This window comes from Hyaena hyaena, unplaced genomic scaffold (genome assembly GCF_003009895.1).
Source record: "Hyaena hyaena isolate Hyena2069 unplaced genomic scaffold, ASM300989v1 scaffold_3, whole genome shotgun sequence".
Lineage (NCBI taxonomy): Eukaryota > Metazoa > Chordata > Mammalia > Carnivora > Hyaenidae > Hyaena > Hyaena hyaena.
The window spans coordinates 6,338,945-6,360,045 of NW_024080635.1; the positions used below are offsets into that span (position 1 = coordinate 6,338,945).

The 21,101-nt window shown below is 44.1% G+C and overlaps 1 protein-coding gene and 1 long non-coding RNA gene across 4 annotated transcripts in view; one reads left to right on the top strand and one right to left on the bottom strand.

The window, feature by feature from the left end:
• ARID1A (AT-rich interaction domain 1A) overlaps window positions 1–21,101 on the bottom strand; it is a 69,668-nt gene that overhangs the window by 27,828 nt on the left and 20,739 nt on the right. For both annotated transcript variants that reach the window (XM_039231105.1, XM_039231098.1), the window contains exons 2-4: window positions 15,734–15,946; window positions 13,932–14,384; window positions 12,607–12,723 (exon numbers count right to left, since the gene is read on the bottom strand). In XM_039231105.1, the coding sequence (XP_039087036.1) occupies window positions 12,607–12,723; window positions 13,932–14,384; window positions 15,734–15,946 (783 nt within the window). The remainder of the gene's footprint in view (window positions 1–12,606; window positions 12,724–13,931; window positions 14,385–15,733; window positions 15,947–21,101) is intronic.
• Window positions 453–20,911, top strand: LOC120231188. Of its 2 annotated transcripts, XR_005528283.1 has the most exons (5): window positions 453–588; window positions 1,565–1,693; window positions 4,917–5,031; window positions 17,390–17,517; window positions 20,391–20,911. It is a non-coding gene; the product is annotated as an uncharacterized LOC120231188 (long non-coding RNA). The 2 variants fall into 2 exon arrangements; XR_005528284.1 differs by lacking the exons at window positions 453–588; window positions 1,565–1,693 and adding an exon at window positions 2,100–2,449.

Here is a 21,101-nt window from a genome sequence, read left to right on the forward strand (position 1 = left end):
TCGTGAGAGACCGATTTGGGGCTTGAACTCACAAACCAGGAGACCATGACCTGAGCTGAAGTCTGACACTTAACGGACTGAGCCACCCAGGCGCCCCAAAACCAAATAATCTTAATAACAGTTTCTCTGAACACTGATCCCATCTATTTGGAACTTGATTCTTCTCCTACCTTCCCCAGAATGTCAGGAAATTACCTTCACTTATCTCAGTAAACAATACTCAATATTCCTCCCACATCAAAGCTTGTCTTAAGGGACAGGTTCGCTGGCTCTCAGCTTGAGCCTTCCACTCTTAGTTTCCACTTCCAACAAGACATGGCTTCTGAGCTTCCTTGGGAAAGGTCAAATGGGAAGCAAGCTAGGCAGCTTGGAGGTGAGCTCCACCTCATGGCAATCAGAGACTATGTCACAATACCAGCCAATTCCATGCCGACAGCAGGTGGGTAGGATGGAAGAGGTTCAGGCTGTGGAAGTGGATGGAGCAAGAGAGTAAGCACCGGTCCCCAAAGGCTGAACACCAAATATCTTAGAAATATGAAGAAAAAAAAAAAAAAGACAACAGAACTAATTCTATGCTTGATTTATCAGGTATGTTAACAAAGCTCATACCCAGGGATCCTCCCCTCTGGACCAAGTTTGGCAGAACAGATTCTCCCTCTGGTGTAGGGGGGGCCCTCGTCGTTTCTGAATTATAGCATTTCTAGGAAGACTTGGTCACGCATCTGGGGGCTGGATGTCTGCTTTTGTTGGTCTTTTTGGGGAAGGACGATGGCAGAAGCCAGGGCATGTACTTCACTGAGGTAATCATCCAAACAGCTTGCAGAAGGTTATAAAAGCACCAATAGGAGAGACAGGGAAGTGGGGTGGGGGTGGGGGGGGGGTGGAAGAGAGCCATGGTCACCAAGGCAACGGAGTTCATCCATATGTTGACTCAGGAATTGTAGGAAATTCTGGTTTTTGAGGTTTCTTCCAATCAGAATATTTCCTACAGCTTCCTGGAGAGTAGATCTAAATCCAGAAGCTACAGTATCACTACCTTTGCCTAGAAATCTCAACCCCACATCTCTACATACCTCTTCCTTCCTTTTCTCCAAAGAAGAGAATATGGCATTCTTCCTTCTCTTAAAGAAGTTTTTTTTGTTTGTTTGTTTTGGTTTTTTGGTTTTTTTTTTTTTTTTTTTTTTTACCGATCCTTTAGAGGAATTGGTCCTAATAGTAAAAACACTGGAATAGAAGTTAGGAAACCCAATGTTCTCATTTACTGAATGACCCTGGACAAGTCCTTTACCCTTTCTGGGCCTTAGGTTTCTCATATGTAAAGTGAGGGGTCGGGGAGCATAGTGTTTGTGTTAGTGTGGTGAATATTCTGTGGCCTAGCTCATGCTGTCTCCATTCTTCTCTTTTCCTAACTGTAGAGGTTAAAAAGCTAAAAAAACCATAGTTTCCAGAATCCCTTGTGGATGGGTTTAAATACAATTCAGGTTCTCCTAATTAGGAGCAAACTCGAGATTAGATCAAAGAATGGCAGAGACCATAGTTCTGTCTCCTTCACTTGTTTCTGCAGCAGCATTTTGGCTTCCTCTTCCAGTAAACTGGATGCTGGTTCTGGCAGCAGCAGCTGCTCTTTCTCGACTCCAGCTCGCTGATCCCTGGATAGCAGACTTAAAGCAATTAATCTGATAGTGGCTCAAAGGTAGGAATTTCCTTCTGGAGGACAAGTCTAGAGCATGCTTCCTCAATCTTTCCAGCAAGTTTGCAAGCCCAATTCCCTATATGAAATTCCTATCAAACATACCTAGGCCTCGGGTTCAGTGTAGAAAGCACTTGATCTGACACAGGATTATCAGATGATCCCAAAAGAATCGTTATGAAGGAGAGAGAATAGAATTATTCACAAGGCCTACTCTCTGCTAAGCCATCATCTTCTGAGGGAAATGGGCAAGATGTAAGAGCATTAGAACATTAAAATATATTTGTCCAGAACAATCTCCTTCACTTCTTCCTCTTTTTTCTTTTCCCTCCACAACCTCCCTGTACTTTCTCCCTCCCACTCTAACCCTAGGGTGGGGGTGGGGGTGCTGGACTGCTCACACAGGACAGAAGGTTGAGTCAGCACATGCTTTCTTTCCATCTCTATACTCTCCGCAAGCTATCAGTCTGCTGAGGATAGCATTACCTGCCCAACCCCATATAAGTATTCTCTGGACTTTAGAGAAGGTTTGGGCTAGAAAGGGCACCAAGTGTCTTTGGCAGCAGCAGAAAATGCTTACAAGCTCAAGGTGAAAGAGAACCAGTCCTGACAACCCTGTACAGCTGAGGGGTGAAGACAAGTTTGGCTGCAAAAAATCCCAGCTCATCTTCTTATAGCAATTTCTGCTCTAAGCAATGAGCCACCAGCTTCCTGTAGCAGGACTGGGGACAAACTGAAGAACAAGGTCAAATCCAACAGGTACAGTATGCTTGATGGGAAGGAGGTACTTCCCCACCAGTCCTCAGGAGGGTTAACGGACCCCAGGAGCAGTAGAAGTAAGGCTCAGTTAGTTTTCAGACTGAAGTTGTTCCGAAGAAAACAAAAGGTTCTAGCAAGAGGAATCTGTGTGAGACACACAGGCAGGAAGCAGAGCTGAAGCCACCAGCGACTAGAATAGAAACAGGAAATGGGCCCAGGAACAAGCATACAGTAATGTGCTGCTCGCAGCACAGGCTCGGGCAGGCACCAGGCAGTATCAGGGCTGGAGCAGCGTGACTGAGACGGAGAAGCGGGTTGGCTAGCCCCGCCAGAGAACAGGCGTTCTACAGAAGGGGTGGCTACTTGCACATGGTACACGCTGCTCTGAGCAGTCTGAGCAGAAATGACGGAGGGGGTGGGGATTTCCTTTCTGAGACTTTTGAGAGCACCTGGGCTACAATTCAAGGGGAGCAAGTGCAGACACACAGTCAGATATAAAGAAAACAGGTCACCAACCTCAGAAAGGCCCAGCTTCCCTGAGTACCAAAATTGCTGATGGCATTTTTGTTAGCCCCTTGAAAATAAGCCATCAAAAGCCTAGGCAAAAACTGTTGGCCTGTTTCCTTTCACCATGAAATGTGACAAAAGGCAACACAGTGTAAAATTTAAATCCTTCAAGCATTCCAATTCTTTGAGCCTTCAGAGGATTTCTGTCACTCCCCCCAATAAACATAGATGACAAAAAGCTGGCCCCCAAGCTCACGTGGGCATCAGGAGCCAAGGGCTGCTCAGCACAGGTGCTAGAGGCAGACTGGGTCCCTGAACAGAGGCGCCTGCACTATGCCAAACCAACATGAAGAAACTGGGGAAGAAGTCCCAGGGAAGTACTGAAGCTAGATTTTGAAGCCAAAGTAAGAGTCTGCCAGGTATTAAAGAGAGAGAGGGAAGGTGAGTGGGCAGTCATCTTAAGCAAGAAGACAATGGCAGGAAGGACTGGGAGTTGTGAAGAGTTTGAGGCGGAGTGGCCCCGGAGACAAGGCTACACAGGTATGCTGGGAGCTGCGGGTGGTCCCACAATGAGGTCTGGCCTGGAGGCACAGAGAACCAGGGCCCCCAAAGCACCACAAAACAGCTGGTGGTGGTCTTCCATTCACACCCTGCCCCCCCTCAGAGATTAATATTTCAATTTTGCTAGACACAATCAGTATAATTCATTGTATTCCAAAGTCCCCAAGCTTGATATTTCATTTGAAAATTTTACTCTCAATTCTCAGGATCTAACTCCTTGCTGCTGCTGCTTCTTTTATGTTTATTTATTTATATTGACAGAGAGAAAAAAAGGCAGAGAGAGGCAGGAGAGAGTGATTATCCCAAGAAGGCTCTGCACTGCCAGCACAGAGTCAGACTCTGGGCTCGATCTCAGGAACCTTGAGATCATGACCTGAGCTAAAATCCAGAGTCAACCAGATACTCAACCAACTGAGTTACTCAGGCGCCCCCGAACTCCTTGCTTCTAAACCATTAGATAAATGAATCACTCAGGGATCTTGGTAACAGTGTTAGATTCATAGAGCTGGGTGGGACTCAAGAACCTGCATTTCTGAGCTATTTCTCAGGTGATGCCTGTGCTGCTAGATATACAGGACCACATCTTTTTCAGTAGCCAGGCTCTGATTAACATTATTAGCATTAATCAGGACTCTGAGCTCTAAGAAAAAAGGCACAGAACAGGGCCTTTTCCCATCTAACCCAAGGGGAACAAAAGAACTAAACTCAGTCAACTTTCCACTGTTGAGGGTGATTGCCTAGTTGGTTAGTTCCTCCAGCAGCCCTGCCCTATCAATCAATTTGGGCATGTCCCCTCTCCCACCCCTCCCTGCCCTGCAGCTGCCCTTTTCAGAACTCATCTTTCTGTGCTCCATGACAAGGAGGTCTGGAAAAACAAAAGTGAAATGGAATTCCTTCTTTCAGGACAAGCCTGGTAAATGTTAAATGGCAAAGGGGTTGAGGCTTTTTTGGTTACACTTGAAGAAAAGTTCAGATTCTTCAAAGCTTTCTTCTGCTGTGCAGGATGCTAGAGGAAATATTTCATCTGAAATATCAGAGTGAGCTAGATTCAAATCCTAGTTCTGACCCTTAGAAAATAGGAGTGGTTACTCAGTACATTTCAATTCCTGCTCTTCTAGGAGGGTTGGTATTGCCTACAGGTCCTTTCCTGGCCTCACTCCTACCTTCTTAAGATCTGTACGCTACAGGAACAACATAGTCTCCCTCCCATTTCCTCTTTCCAGATCACTGTAACCCAAGCTCCCAGGAGTCTGATAGTAGTAAAATATGAGTGCTAATAGCCACAGTGTTATTAAGTAGAATCTTAAAAAGGGCTTGAAAACCCAGGTGATTAAAAAAAATCTGTACCTAATTTAACAGACATTAAAAATCCTAATCCTATTCTCCACTTCATTTCCAGCATCAATAACCTCCATTCCTACCTAACCCGAGGAAACAAGTATGATCCAGCTCTTCAACAGCAGCCTCTAAGACTTCTCCAGTCAAGGGTACAGTGTCCTTTGTGAGCTAACCCAGTGAGTGCCCTTGATGCCTTTTTTTTTTTTTTTTTCACATCTCCCAAGAGATAAGTCTGTTTACACCCTCCTAATGTTCTGCCAGCATCTTCACCCTTCTTCCTGTCTACAGTATCCACATGCGGGTCCTCACATGAAGTGGAGGAATTTGGGCTGATTCAGCTGCAACCCCCCCCCCCCCCAATGTCTTTCAAGAGTGCTCTTTACCTTTACACCTTTCCCTTGTTTCCTTTCCTCCAGCTCTCAGAAATCAGGTCCTCTCCACACCTAAAAAGGATCCCAATAACCTGCTTCATGACAAATCCAACTTTATATTCCTTGAAATACAAATTTGATATGGACCATTCCCCCTTGTCCTTGGGGGAATAATTCCACAAATATGACACAATCCTGGTCCTCCTTGGAGCTCACCAGCTATCTGTTGGGCGCTTCTACCGGATGACTACAGGCATTGTCCAGGGCTCCATCTGTCTCCTTTCTTCTTAAGCCACGGGTTGGGAGGCCTCCTTCATGCCACAGTTTAACTGTTAATCACTACACACACAGCTCTCCAACTCTATCCAGACTCAGCTCTTTTCCCAAGTTGCAGTCTCCTCTCTCCAACTAGCAACTAAGCATTTGTTTTTGTTGTGTTATTTAAGTAGGCTGCACACCCAACGTGGGGTTTGAATTCATGACCTGAGATCACAAGTATGATGCTCTGGGCTCCTGGGTGGCTCAGTTTATTAAGTGTCTGACTCTTGGTTTCAGCTCAGGTCATGATCTCACAGTTTCATGGGTTCAAGCCCCATGACAGGGTCTGTGCTGACAGTGCAGACAGAGCCTGCTTGGGATTCTGTCTCCCCTTCTCTCTCTCTGCCCCTCCCCCAACTCACACGGTCTCTCTCTCTCTCTCAAAATAAATAACTTAAAAAAAGATGTCTTTCTCCTCACCCCCCTTCAAGATCATTAAATTTTCTACCTAGTAGAATCCACTTTCTCTCAGTTCTATACATTTTTTCCTGCACATCTCATAAATGGGACTAGTTGGCTATGCAAATGAGACAGAGGGGTACAACTCCACACCTCTTGCCAGAATTTTTCAACAGTTTGACTTCTGCCCTTGCCTCCAGGCTCTCCCCTTTACAAGCCACACAATACACAAATGGATTATTTTTTATAACATTAGTTTTATCATGTTACTGCTCTAATTCCATATCTAGTTTTGCAGGCTTGTAAGATCAAATCCAAATGGCTTACTTGGCCCACCAGAGTCTGAACCCCTTTAATCTAGCTTTCCTTCCTGTTACTGCCCACCTCCTGGAAGCCGGATCCTGACCAGTCTCCCAATCATCTATACTGTATCCTACCCCCACCTTGCCTCTGTTCATGCTATACTTTTCCTTTCCAACCACCCAAGTATCTCCATATCTAGGTCATTCTAAACTTCTGCCAATGACTCTTCCCTCAACTATTTAGACATAAATGATCACTGACTTGACCAAACTTGGGCAGCATCCATTATAACATTCAGGTATACATTCTTCTACCTGTTTTACTAGTGAAACGGAGGTGGATCCTTGAAGATAGCAACCATGTCATATTCAGAATCAGAGGCTACCTGAGAAGTCATCCAAGCCTTGTCTAATGCCTATCTGCCTTCTATAGAATGCCCACAGCAAACAGTGCTCCAGCTTTTACTCCAGGGATAGGAAACTTACCCACTTTTTTTTTTTTTTTTTTAATATTCTCATCCTCCAGATCACAAAAGAACTTTAATGTTACACTTAGCCTTAAACCTATAGGCAACAGGTAGCCAGAGGCTTCTAAATCAGTAATGTTAACTTGCAAGATTTGACTTTTGAAGATGATTACTTTGGTGGTTATGATGAGGACAGACTTGGAAGGGAAAGAAGCAGAACAGCCAGGAGTCTGGGGACAAGACTGGGTGAGAATTAACAGAGGGCAAGACCCTAGGTGAGAATTAACAGGGGACTTAAAAAAAAAAAAAAAAAAAAGAAAGAAAAAAGGAATGGGTAGGACAGGGGAAACAAGATCCAAAAGCCATTGCTGAGGTAGACTGGGATTTGGTGACCAACTTCTAGAAGGGCCTTGGTGATGAATGTCACAGAGCAGAGGACTCCCAGTTGGCAGTGCAAGGGCTGCCCAGGAACAGACTGTACAGAGCCCACAGCTGTGGGCAGACTGTTTCTCCTAAGTCTCTTTTCTTTCCATCATTTTCAAGCCACAGCCTTCCCTCCAGATCACCAAGAGTCAGACTACAGTGTAAGTCACCACTGTTGTTCAAGTTACCACCGAAGATTCCTAGCCTTGTGATTTTTTTCTTCCCCTTTAGAAGGGCTACCTAAGCTCACTATTATTCAAGTATGATTTTTAGAACTTCAGTACCACCTGAGAGCTTGCTAGAAATATAAACTGTTAGGTCCCACTCTACACCCACTGAATCAGAATCTCTCTCGTAGAAGTCAGTATCTGTGTTTTACTTAATCTCCAGATGATTCTTAGTGCATGCTAAAGTTTGAGAAGCGCTGATCTAGCTAACCTTTCTAGATCTGGACTTTCAGTCCTATATCCGTTTTTCCATCATTGAATGGAAATTCTATCCCAAGTAAAATTTCAAGACTAAAATGTAAATTTACAAATGTGCCTCAGTAAGAAAAAAAGTTGGGAAACATTCTCTAGGGAAACCACATATACTTGAATGAATCACTTAAACAGAAGCTTTTAAAGATGCAATTCCGGGGCGCCTGGGTGGCTTAGTCGGTTAAGCATCCAACTTTCGCTTAGGTCATGATCTTGCGGTTCGTGGGTTCGAGCCCCGCGTCGGGCTCTGTGCTGACTGCCAGCTCAGAGCCTGGAGCCTGTTTCAGTCTGTGACTCCCTCTCTCTCTGACCCTCCCCTGCTCATGCTGTCTCTCTCCTAGAAATAAATAAAATATTTAAAAAAAAAAAAAGACGCAATTCCAAGTCACCCCCAGAAATTATTATAATCAAAGGTCAGATACCAATTTTCAGATGAGATCCTTAAAGATCTTGCCCCAAACTAGATAAATTAAAGACTTAATGGAACACCTAGAGGTTTGTTCACCCATTCCTTATAAGAACCTTTTTTTAATGTATATTTTTCAGTGAGAGAGAGAGAGAAGGAAGTAGGGAGAGAGGGAGGGAGGGAGAGAATGAATAGTCGGGGAGGGGCAAAGAGAGAGGGAGACACAGAATCTGAATCCGATTCCAGGCTCTGAGCTGTCAGCACAGAGCCTGACACGGGGCTCAAACCCATGAATTGCGAGATCATGACCTGAGCTGAAGTCAGACACTTAATGAACTGAGCCATCCAGGCGCCCCAAGAACCTCCTTACCATAAGGTGAAGTCGTAGCTATTTTACAAGACAGATACAAACCCTCACCCCACTTCTTCCTAAGGCCACTGTCAGGAAGCACAAATAAATTAATCCATCCTCTAACATAGAGTTTGGGCTTTCCCATAACAGGCTGTGATACCTGCCTTGCTCTAGTAGTGAAAACAACAATCTTATAAATGGTCGAGCTGTCCCGACAGACATATATTTTCTGAATGAACAATGTAATAGCTGCTGCTCAGGCGGGGCCTACTTTATGCCAGGCGCTAGGAGGCCAAGGAGGAAGACAGAGACAGTCAGCCCTCATGAGTCTGTGTTAAATAAGTAACACTTATTTAAATCTGAAATTACACTCGAGAAAAATACTGACAAAAAACATGGGTGCTGAGAAAGTCTATTTTAGCAAAGGAACCTGACACAGTTTGGATTAGTGGATTTCTACCAGGGCTGCAAATCACAACTCCCTGGGATAGCTTCTAACCACAGCAAAGCCCAAGCCCCAATCCACCCCAAACAATTCAGAACTCTGAACCCTGGCCACTGGATTTTAAAGATCGTTTGTTCCCCAGTTAATTCTGACATGCAGCCAAGGTAGAGAACCTCTGGTCTGGGGCATCATGTGATAGATGTTAGGGGCAGACAGGTCAATAACACAGTGCCTGCCCTCCAGAAGCTTACCATCATGTGGAAGAGACCCAAGTAAACAGAGGTATCAGCAAATTGCTCTGGTGACACAAAGCAAAGAAACCTCAGATGTTGGATAGTGTTTCCCTTGGTACAAGGATGGGAAAGTGATCTCAGAGAGCTATATAAGCTAAATGTCAGCAAAGTTTGTTTTCTAACGATGGGTCCTTAGGCTGAATCATCCTTTGTATCTTTTAATTTTTTTAATGTTTGTTTATTTTTGAGAGAGGGGACAGAGAGAGAGAGAGACAGAGAGAAGAGACCATGAGCAGGGAAAGGGCAGAGGACTGGAGACACAGAATCTGAAGCAGGCTCCAGGCTCTGAGCTGTCAGCACAGAGCTTGACGTGGAGCCTGAACTCACGAACCGTGAGATCATGACTTGACCCAAAGTTGGACGCTTAACCAACTGAGCCACCCAACCGCCCCTCTTTGTGTCTTCTAATAGGTCTTAAATTTGCAGTTAAAAAAAATTTTTTTTTAACATTTATTCATTTTTGAGAGACACAGAGAAACAGAATGTGAGTGGAGGAGGGGCAGAGAGAGAGGAAGACACGGAATGCGAAATAGGCTCCAGGGTCTGAGCTGTCAGCACAGAGCCCAATGCAGGGCTCAAACTCATGAACCATGAGATCCTGACCTGAGCTAAAGTCAGACGCTCAACTGACTGAGCCACCCACGTACCCGTTTTTTTGTTATATTTAAATAAAAATTAACTTTAGTCTGTGAGGGCATCACAGAAGTTATTTAAGCTGCCTTTTGACACTCAATCAGGAAGGAGTTTTCTGAGGAAACAATCTTAAAGATGCAGTCTGAAATATGAACAAGAAGAGTTAGGAGGAAATGTATATCAGGCAAGGGAAGGGTCTGTGCAAAGGTCCAGAAGCAGAAAAAAGCATAGGGTCTTACAAAAACTGAGAGGAAGTCGACAGCAAGGCGAAGAGCAAAAATGGATGAAATAGAGGTTCTCAAAGTGCTATCCCTGGTCCAGCAGCATCACGGGACTTGTTAGAAATGCAAAGTCTTGGGCCTCATTCCAGACCTACTAAATCAAAAGCAGGGGACGGCCTATGTAATATTAAGGATTTTGGATTTTATTCTAAGATTAATGAAAAATAATTGAGAGGTTTTAAATAGAGGGATAACATAATCAGGATAATAGCAGCTAAATGGTCTGGCATTAATAGCTGAGCAAAAACTCCTCAAAATCTAATTTTTATAATAATCAGGATCAGAAACCATAATCAGTCTTTAAATCAAGGGTCATCACCATAATGCCTTTAAGGCTAAGTGGGTAAGGTGAACGAGCGAAGAGGGTAATGGGCACACTGGAAAGGCTGCCCTCCAGGCAGCCGCTAGTTTCTATTCTGGGGCCAAACATGAAGAGGTGCCCTCTACACATTCCTACACTGCTGAGTGAAGGAATACACTGGCAAACCTAGGGACCCGACACAGCTGCTTAAGAAAAGAGAGGGCCCCTTCTAGGGAATCCCGACTTCTCCTTTCTTCAGATGTGACCGTTTCCCAGCCTGGTGAGGCAAATCTGGCATCAAACCAAAATTTCAAAGAATAAACCACCTTTTGTTTCTTAGTCCAAGTAACAGAGGGATAAAAAGCAATTCAACAAACAAGATGCCAATAACCCAGCCAAGCTTACCTCCCACATAGAGCTTCTACCACAGAGCAAATAACCCATTTGGATGAATCTATAGAAGCCTGAACTTGGGAATGCTCCTGGCGATAGACTGCCCAGGAGCAATCCTCCCCTGGGCCTACAAAGCTCCCAGCACCTTTGCTTCAGCAGGTCAAATCAGAAGCTCTGGATTCGATAGCACAAGGCTCTCAACCCTTAGAAGACATGTACTATGTTTCTATGCTAGGCTTCCGAGGACTAAAAAAACAACAAATATAGTTTTGTTCAAAAGTTACTAGGAGCAAGCAGAAACTTTTTGACAGGGAGCAGCTTAAAGCACCAGCGAAAATCCACTGATTTGCCACAGTAGCACCTCACCAAGGTTAAGCTACAGACCACGGATGATGAGGGAGCGGTTACACATTTCTGACTGAATCGGGTTAAAAAACACATTCCAGTGAGGTTCAGGATGCTGAGAAGGATTGTGGCAGACATTCGCAAAAAGGAAACAAAGAAGAGACTGACTTATTCAGACACATCCTCGTCCAATTCCTCAACTGAGAAAGTCAAGGGTCTCAGCGTCCCATCTGACAGTGGCCACTCATTCTGGCCTGGGATGCCTGCACAACAGGTACTGAGGGACTCCACAGACCTTGCCCTACTCAGGTCATGGCTCTGAGATCTTCAGGGGAAGCCACGAGAGGCTCCATGATGGAGAGAGTTCCTGCCTCCTGCCTCTTCCTTAAAGATCCAGAAACCAGTTGCTCCCAAGTCAGTATAACTGAAGAGACAGGCCTCAAATCTGAGTAGAATCAAAATCTCCAAAGACTTTTATATGGACACGTGTGGCTGAATTGCTATTTACTAATAGCTGAAGCAGGATTTGTCATGGAGGGTTTGATGCCTACTGTCTTAACTAGATGTTAGAGCAGCCCATTTCATTCCTGTGCCCAGATTAATTTCGGGGCCTGACCGACTTGCCCACCTATAGCACCAGAGCTACGATGTGGGGTAAATGTTCCCAGAACCAGTCCACTACTAGTTTGTGCAGTCTCTCAGGTATCACGTAGAGTCTCTATGCCCTCAGAGCTGACAATGACGATACCTGACGTTTATGGAGGGTCACATATCCTAAGCACTCTATTTTAACCTATCTCATGTTAATAACCACCCTGCAAAGTGGGTACTTTTAGGTTCATTTTACAGATGCAAAAGCTCAGGCATGGGAAGGTTAAGGGACTTGCCCAAGGCTACGGTTAGTGGCAGAGTCAAAAGGCAGACCCAGGAACTCTGGCTCCATGGCCCAAGATCTTCAGACTATACTGCTACTCTCAGGATACAGTCAGTCCGTCCACAAACACCAGACAAGCATCTGGGCACCAAGCACTCAACTAGACAAAAGCACCCATTCATGCAAAACAACCAGAAAAACTGCTTTTACTCAGTCTGTGCTCAATGCAACAATCCATGCTGAATGCACCCCAGGTCATACTTCCTAGCTAAACACTAAGGCAAAAACCTCAAAATTAAGCCCTGAAAAGTAAGGTAAAAACAACCCCGAGACTTCTCTCAACTCTGATGGAGACCACACAGTGCTTCCAACATCGTCATCTTCTCCGTCCCTCACCTGGCCCATGCCTCAGAGTCCAAGATTTAAAAAACAAAACCTCAAACCAAAAAACTCTAAATAGAGTTCACAAACTTATTCTCCAGGCAGGGAGCCAAAACAGACATTCCACAAGGTCAGGCCATAAATTCCTATTTAGAATTTTCAACCTGAATTCAAGGAATAAGCTCATTGTTTATTTAGGTCATACCGCCAAAACATCCAACCAGAAACCAGTTTTCTTTGCTTTCCTCTCTGCCCCACCGTCTTTTAGAGGTTGGCAAGAATACTCACAGGCAAGCTTGAGGGTCTTGACTGAAGACTCAGGTTCATATCTTCTTGCCCTCCCTTACTGGAGGTCATTGAGGGGGCTGAGGATGCCTGAGACCCAAATGAATCTTGAGATAACTCCTAAAAGAAGAAAACAAAAGCTGTGAAGGCCTGGTATTGATAAACCAGGCAAGCTCAGTTCATGGTCAAAGGGCTATGGGACTGTCTTACAGAGGGCAGGTGAGAGCAAGAAACTGCCCAATTGCCTGTAATATTATCTGAAGGCAAAAAATACAAGTTGTGGCTCTCTAGACACAAGTCGATAAGCACCAGGTGACGTATGGAACTGCTGAATCGCTATATTATCCACCTGAAACTATTATACTATGAACTAATTGGAATTAAAAAAAAGTTGTTGGTCTGGTTTAAAAAAAAATTTCAACAGTGGATGTAGGACTCTTCCTGAATGGCACTGCTGACCATTTATCACCACAGAAAGTTGTTCCTTGGGGTTAAATGCTAAAGTATGGCTAACTACAATTCTTATCTATCAAGGAATAAGACTAATTAATTAAAAAAAAAAAACCCTCATGCTAGAACCTCTGCATTAAAATGAATACTGCTTCCTTCAAAGACCTTGCCTTAGGAGGAGATATTTATTCCAAGAATGCCACCAATGCACAGAATCTTTAGTGGATCTGTCATCATTCAGTCAGTTCTCCTCTGTTTTGCTCTTTAACGAATAAAGCCCAAATTGTCATTTATAAGCTTTATCACCTACCTTGTTCACAGACATGACCACAAATGAATTTTAGCTATTTCCTAAAATCAAATCCACCTTCAACAAATGAAAGGACTCGCCACCATGGAAAATATTCTAAAGGATGTGATATCAGCTCTGATGGCAGTTTCAAAGGAAGGGGTCCCAAATATTTTGAGCAGCAACAGAATGTAATGGCAGTTGGAATGAATATACAGTATGCCCCCCCCCAAAGTAACTATTTTTAAAAGGACCAAACTCACTTAGACGCTTAAGTTCTGAATGCTAGTATAAAAACTAAAAAAAAAAAAAAAAAAAAAAAAGTCCCTTTATCTTTAATTTCTTACCCATCTCTGCAACTTTCCATTGTCCTATTTCTTCATCGGTAAGGAGAGCTACAGGTTTTTATGCAGTTAAGAAGGTTATGCCTTTATTAGTTCAATCAATCCAGTTAGCAGGTTTACCCAGAGTTTAATTGGTTTTTAAGTGCACATCAGAGAACCGATTTGTATGGCAAAGTTCTCAGGACACGGACCCCTGAGTTGTCTGCAGTCACTGGTAGGGAAGGGTGAAAGGCAGGGCGCCTTACCTGTGGCGGAGGGAAGCGCTGCTGGGAATAGGCAGTTTGCTGGGACTGCTGAGACGGGGGCTGAGGGTACGCAGCCTGCTGGGAGAGCGTCGAGGAGGCTGGCTGCTGAGGTTGCTGCTGCTGGTAGGGAGACTGCGCCTGTGGCTGTGAGTAGGGGGGCTGGCTCTGGGGGTGCTGCTGGGTCGTGGACTGCTGGGAGGGGTATGGAGTCGGGGACTGCTGATGTGGAGGCTGGGATGGCTGCTGGGAATAGGGAGGCTGAGAAGACGGGAGCTGTGGCGGCTGCGACTGCGGCTGCTGCTGATAGGAAGCTTGGGCGTGAGGGTTCTGGGATGGTGCCTGCTGGGAGTAGGGTGGCTGCTGCTGCTGGGGGTGAGGACTTTGCTGGTTGTAATATGGAGTCTGGCCCTGTTGACCATACCCACTGGGGCCTTGTTGTCCATAAGGAGGAATCTGTAGGAAAGGAAAGGATACTTTTAGCACAGACTCTTCTGGATGAAGAAAGGTATTCTGTCAGAAGCTACGTCCCAAGGACAGGTATGGAAAGCAGGCAAGCCAAGCCTCCCACTTGGAAGGCCCATGGTTTCTCCTAGCATCCCTCTCTAAACTGAGCCAGGAAGGACAGCCACGCTGGGTCACTAGTTGGGTTTGTTTACCGGTCTATTGCATTCATCCACAGAAAATTTACACTCTTTAATATTTCAGCAACTTAACAAGAGTTCGAGAGCAGCTGTTTTCACCAATGAACCTACTCTTTTTTATCATAAGTGTTAGGAATCCGTACCCTAGCCACAACGAATAATTACTAGCAGCCGGCTCAGCCAACAGAAAACCTAGGGTTTAGTAACCCACAGTGTGCAAATCTCTAAGCTACTCTGGTTCCCTTTTTCATTTAGTCTTCATTCAAAAAATATCTGAGAGCCTACCTGCTTACTTGTACTAGGCCCAATTCTAGGCACTGGGGATATATTTGGTAAGCAGGCCAAAAAAAAAAAAAAAAAAAAAAAAACCCAACAAAAAAACAGCCAACCTAATAATATCTACCCATCTCTCCTCCATCTTCTCACTGGAAAAACAAAACAAAACAAAACAAAAACCCAAAAAAACAAAACAACAACAACAAAAAACTCCAAAGTGACAGTATCTTCTATGTTTAAGAGCATACTTTAAAGTCTTAGAAGTTAGGTTTTATATTCTGTCCATTACCATTTTCAGTATGAGTAATACTCAAATATAAATGATAGAAAATGCTGTCAAAACAAAAAATGACAATAAAAAGATAATGGTGCAGATGGCCAGACAAAAGGAGATGCGGGAAATCTTAACATTTATAATAGCACTGCTAGCATCGTTATGGTTCCATCTTCCCCTTTACTTCTATTCCCAGTCCCTCCTAATCATTCATTTTGAATCAGACACTATATGCTGAAGGAAACATGAAGGGTCTCTGCCATCCCCAGGGCTCATGGCATGAGGGGCTTTTCTTGGTAGCAGTGGATAGGTGCCTAGCCGCTGCCTTTCTTCCCACCTCCTTCAGAGATCACTACTCAGTGGGTACAAGCAGGCCAGCCAGGTCAGAGAATACAGCTATCTACAGCCTGTGGCCAGGGAGTTTTCCTTCAAGGACACATGGGATGGTGCCCACAACCTTGGCCTTGTAAGCAGCATACTGTAGCCCACTGAGTCAGTTGGTCTATGCTCTTTTCAAGAGATTTAGATGCCAGAGACACATTCGGATTGTATAACTCAAGACCAGATCATGGACAGCAACAAGGGTTAAGGTAACTGGAGTCACCATCTACCTGCTGTGCATAAGAGAGGCCGCCCATGGTACTCTGCGCCCGGCCCTGCATGGCCATCGGGTACCGCTGTGGGGTCTGGGACCCATATGGCTGCCCTGGGTACCCATGTCCTTGCTGAGGTCCTGATGAAGGTCCCTGTTGTTGCGAGTATGGGTTAGTCCCGCCATATGGCTGAGGTCTCATCTTGCCCATCTGATCCATTGGACTGGATGGCTACAAAATAAAAAGCATTTCATTAACCTGAAGCTTTGATAGCCCCTGGCCAGTATGAACATAAACCCAAGTGTACAGGTCTGTATGCCACATAGGAAAACAGTTACTGTCCAAAAGTAATGGTACAGACCCAGTAACCCATGGGCAAATCACTTAACCTTCCTTAGAACCTTGATTTTACCATTTGCAAAATGAAAATATCACCACGAAAGCATCTTGTAAGCTATGTACTACTTTGTAAGTGTGGTACTACTTGAGATCCAAGGGAAAGACCAGGTATAGAGCAATGAATATATGTACTCTATGATGCAGAAAATCAGAACAAAGTCCCTTCAGTTGGGAGAGGACATTGCTGCTGTATCTTGTTCAACACCACCGAAACTAACGCTTCAATACTGTGGCTAGGAATTCAAATACATAAGCATCTAGATGTTTCCACTCTTTAAACAGTAGAATCTCTTTTTCTGCATATCTGTAGACTGTTCACACTATGGCACAAGCACTTAAATTTATGCTTTCTTCCAAATGGGTAATGTGGCTGAGTTATAGTTGTTGACTCTGAATTTGGAGCCTTGGGCAGGCATCTCAACTGAAAAGTTCATCTCCTTTAATTTTCAAGAGTCTGAATATGTAAGAAGGATAGAACTTTTGTCTCTCTAAAGGACAAGATATAGAGGTATACCAATAATGAAAACTCAAAGTACAATTCATGAGTATTTGGCTACCTATATAGCTTTCCTTCAGCTCTTTGAGTGACAAGTTCAATCAGCTCATTCACTTTCTGACATAACTACCCTATCGGAGCTATGTAGGACAGAGCCCAGCATATTTTCCAGCCAGAGATGCCCATCCATATCAATGTGGGGGTAGAGGTTGGGGGGACGGGGTGAGTGTCTCTAAACACCTTAAACAGATATACCCAAGTTGAAAAGTAGGCCTGGACCAGACACAAAGCTTGGAAGCTAAATTTTAATTTGGGAATGGCGAATAAGATATTATAATATCCTGGACCTGAAGATCATTAGCTCTCAAAGTAAGGAGTTTGGCAGTTCTCAAAGTTTAGACTACATCAAAATCTCCTAGAGGGCTTGTTAAAACACAGCCTTATGAGACCCACACCTGACTCCCAGGGGATCTGATTCTGTAGGTTCAGGGTTGGGCCTTGCATATGTATTTTTAACGGTTTCCCAGTGATGTTGATGTTGCTGGTCCAGGAGTCACACTTTAAAAAACCACTGGTCTAGATCATATCTAGGGTCCCCCCTTCCTGTTCTGTTATTCTTTTTAGTTAGTAAATTACTCTATAATTTAAGGTGTGTTAAGACCTTAAAAAAACAACAAAACCCCTCAAAGATAAGGGGAGGGAGGCACATTCAGATAACTGGTTCTCTGTACATGTCTTTATTGCGGGGCAGAGTACTACCTAATGATTTTATAATACAGGGAAAGTCGACCTATCATGAGGAAAATGGAGAAGACAAAAATCCACAGAAACTATTGTTCTAAACAGCAAGAGGAAAAAAGCAGAGGCAAAATTCTCTTGGGCTACAGCAAAAATCTCAGCTAAAAAGGTAACGATGATGGAAGCACCCTTCCAGTGAATCACAGTAAAACTGTATCCCAAATTACTACTACATGTCAATATTACTAAAGTGCTGCTTCAATCATCCTACGTAAACCATTTTTGCTTAAGTCCTGCCTCTGTATCAGAAGCTCCAAGAAAGCTCACAGTCATTAATTTTGGGGAGCCACGTGGATTCTTTTGGGCTGTTTAGGAAATTCAGATTTAACAACACCTGGACTAGTGAGTAATAGATGGCATGTGGTCTTCCCCCAGATACACCTGGTAACAAAGCCAAAACATCACCAGTGTCTCCCATACACAGCTCAGGGGCTTACGCAGCTACGTTATGCCACATATAATGACTAGATCCTCATCTCATCCCCAACTGCAGCTGCCGTCCACGTATCTCCCAGGTGAAGAGACTACATGAGCTGAGCAGGGAGACCAGCCCACTCTGGGTATCTCTGTCAGTCCAGGACTCCCCACAACACAAGAGGGACAGTCATTACCATGGTTACTATGGAGCTTCTAGAGCAGTAGCTATCAACCAAGGCTACAGATCAGAATTTTCTGTGAAGCTTCAGGGTCTCTCCCTAGAGATTCCAATTTAGAGAGCCTGCAAAGGCTTGGGCCCACCCACCCTCTCCACTCCTTAAGATCCTTGGATGATTCTAATGTATACTACTACCTGAGATTTAGAGACACACTGTCCAGTAAAATTTTCTGTGACCTGTGACTATTAAGTACTTGAAATATAGCTAGTGTGACTGAAGAACTGAATTATTTTTATTTACTTTTAATTAAATTCATATAACCACATGTGGCCAATGACTATCATATTGGACTGCACAGTTCTAGAGCAATGCTCACAAATCATTTTCATCTTTCCCTGTTCAACAATAGCTACAAACTCCCTACCTACATCTTATACAGTGATTGCACAGAAAGAGCAAAGAATGTAGTAAATCTACAGACTTGGGTTCAAATCCCAACTCTAGCACTGTCTGACCTTGAACACAAACTCATCTAACCAGTGAAGTTTTTCATCTAAAATGCACACACCACACTACACACAGTGCCTGGTATTTAAGTGCCCCATAAATAGTAGCTATTATCCATAATGATAAATAGTGCTTCTGCCTGGCTCCAAAGCCCTCCACCATGTGCTCCAGTTCTACACATTTTTCAGACTCACCCCAAAGTTTCCCACATAGATGCGTGCCCAGCTCTATGCAATGGTACCCTGCCCTGACCTCCTGTCCATATGGCTTCCACCAGTAGAAAACCAACCCTTCAAAAGGAAGCCACTTCCCATTCTTCAGCACACACTGGTCTCTCACATCTCTAAATATCCTATGGTAAATTCAGTCAGAATCATAAGATATGGCACCTAGTTGTATAGTTAACTGACTGCATCTCTCAAGACTATGTTGTAGGAAGCCAGAGATTGGGTGTTTTACCTTCAAAGTCATCCCCCCCACCCCAAGTGCAGAGCTAGGGCAGTATAACTTCAATGTGCCAGACTGCCCTTCTCTAAGAAGTAGGCAGGGACAAACTATGGGGAGAAAGCCCAGATCAAACCATCTAGCCATCGATGCCCATCAGGGGCATACCCTAAACCAGGGAAGAAAAAAAAGTGGATTGAACTGAAAGAAACAAAGAGGGCAGGGTAGAAAAAACAGCTAAGGGAGAACAAGCATACTTCTGAGAAGAATCTTAGGTGCCATCCTACACCAGAGAGGTCTTCCAACTGCAAAGGCATCCCCCAACAGGCCACTTAAACACAAAAGGCTTTTCCTCCCTCACATCTAGGGTCCTGTACTCCCAACGGAGGACAGCTATCTAGCCTAGCGGACGCTAGTTAATAAACCTTTCAAGGATCCCTCCCTCAACTTCAGGAAATCTTTGCAGTCCAAAAATAAATGCAAGTCAAAGAAATTCTTATTCTAAAAATAAAACTAAGACATTTCCCTTTCCTGGACATCAGATTTCTGACCTCCTCTCTTTACCAAAGAGTTCTAATCAACAGAATATGCAGCTTAGCAAACTAAAATATATTCAGTTCAAACAATCTGATTACTCTGATCTCATGTCAAAGTTAAACATTTGCTCATATCAGAAGGGGAGGTAAGTAGGGACCTAACTCACACTTCTGACATTTAAAACCACTGTGAAAGATTTGTGATTTGCAGTTATAGATGAGATGCCATCTTCCAATCTCTCATAACAGAGAAGAGGCCTTAAATCATCACTAATCAGTTTTATTGGAAAAGAGCAATTTCGGGCCAGAAAAATCCCTACTACATGCAAGATAGAAAAGCCAGTATCAGCAGTCTGCAGGCACCAAGAAAGAGGCAGGGGATGGGAAACACCAAACTCTGGCTGCAACGAGCCAGAGATTCCACTCTGGGAATGATGGAGAGGAAATCCTTTCAATGGGAAACCACAGGAGTAGATTTTACTGTGATTACACTTCAAAAGCTAAGGCTCTGCCACAAAGACACATAATTGAGAGGAAAACGCTGCCCCCTTGATCAGGGAAGTCAGGCTTCTTGCTATATACTCTCTTGCATTCATAAAAAATAAAAATAAAAAAAAGGGAAAAGAGGCATAAGAAAAAAATCCACCTCCATCCACACTTACCTCTTTCCAGATCACTGGCCGTGTTATACACTGCCTGTCAAATTAAATGCATCAAAAGACGCAGTTTAGGGGCATCAAAGCCAAGGATGCCCAGTAGGCTAGACCCTCTGGATGTATTCAGAGCAGCTTGTAGACTGTCCATTTGCATAGAGTCCCCTTATCCTAAGCAAAAAGCATTACATGCCCCTCCAGACCGGAAGGCTAATGGGTTCCCTTACAACTTCTTATTGCACCAAGGAAAGCCCTAACAACTCTCAGGGTTGCTGAGATACAACAAACTGGACTTCAAATCCTCCAACTTCGGACCATGACTGATTGAGAAAAGAGCAGAGAAGCTCCCCTCAACCCCCTCCTGTCAAACGTCCAAGCAGAAAGATACTATTCACCAAAATGTATCACACCATGTTGCAGTGCCACCAAGAAAGATAAACTTCTCAATTTTCCTGGAATAAAAGTCCAACTGAGAAAAAGCTCCAGGCTTCGGTCTCAATCCAAAGACACAGAAAGGAAGTGCCCAGGCAGCAACCGCAAGGAGCCAGATTTGGTATCCAAAGACTGGCAAGAACAGGAGGGGAGATGGATGGGCTGGGGCTGCGGGGAAGGTGTCCATCGGAAAGCAGAAGTCTTGACTACCATTTGTTCTGTCATCCTAACCACCAACTGGATGGGGCCAGTAGAAATTTAGTGCCATAACCTGGAATTTGGGCATTTAAATATTATTTCTCACTCCTTGTGCTTTCAATTCATTCCTGGCCAGATTTGTTGTATGACTTTTAATAATAACAATAAAAAAAAGCATCCCTGGCTCTTTAACCGAAAGAACCCCCTAATTGATTCCCACAGTAATTAACCTGCATTTTACCTCAGAGAGCGGTAGTTAAGGAAGTCGGCACTGCTATTTATAACTCATCTCAAATTGAGGGCAGACTGCCTAAAATCTAACACATC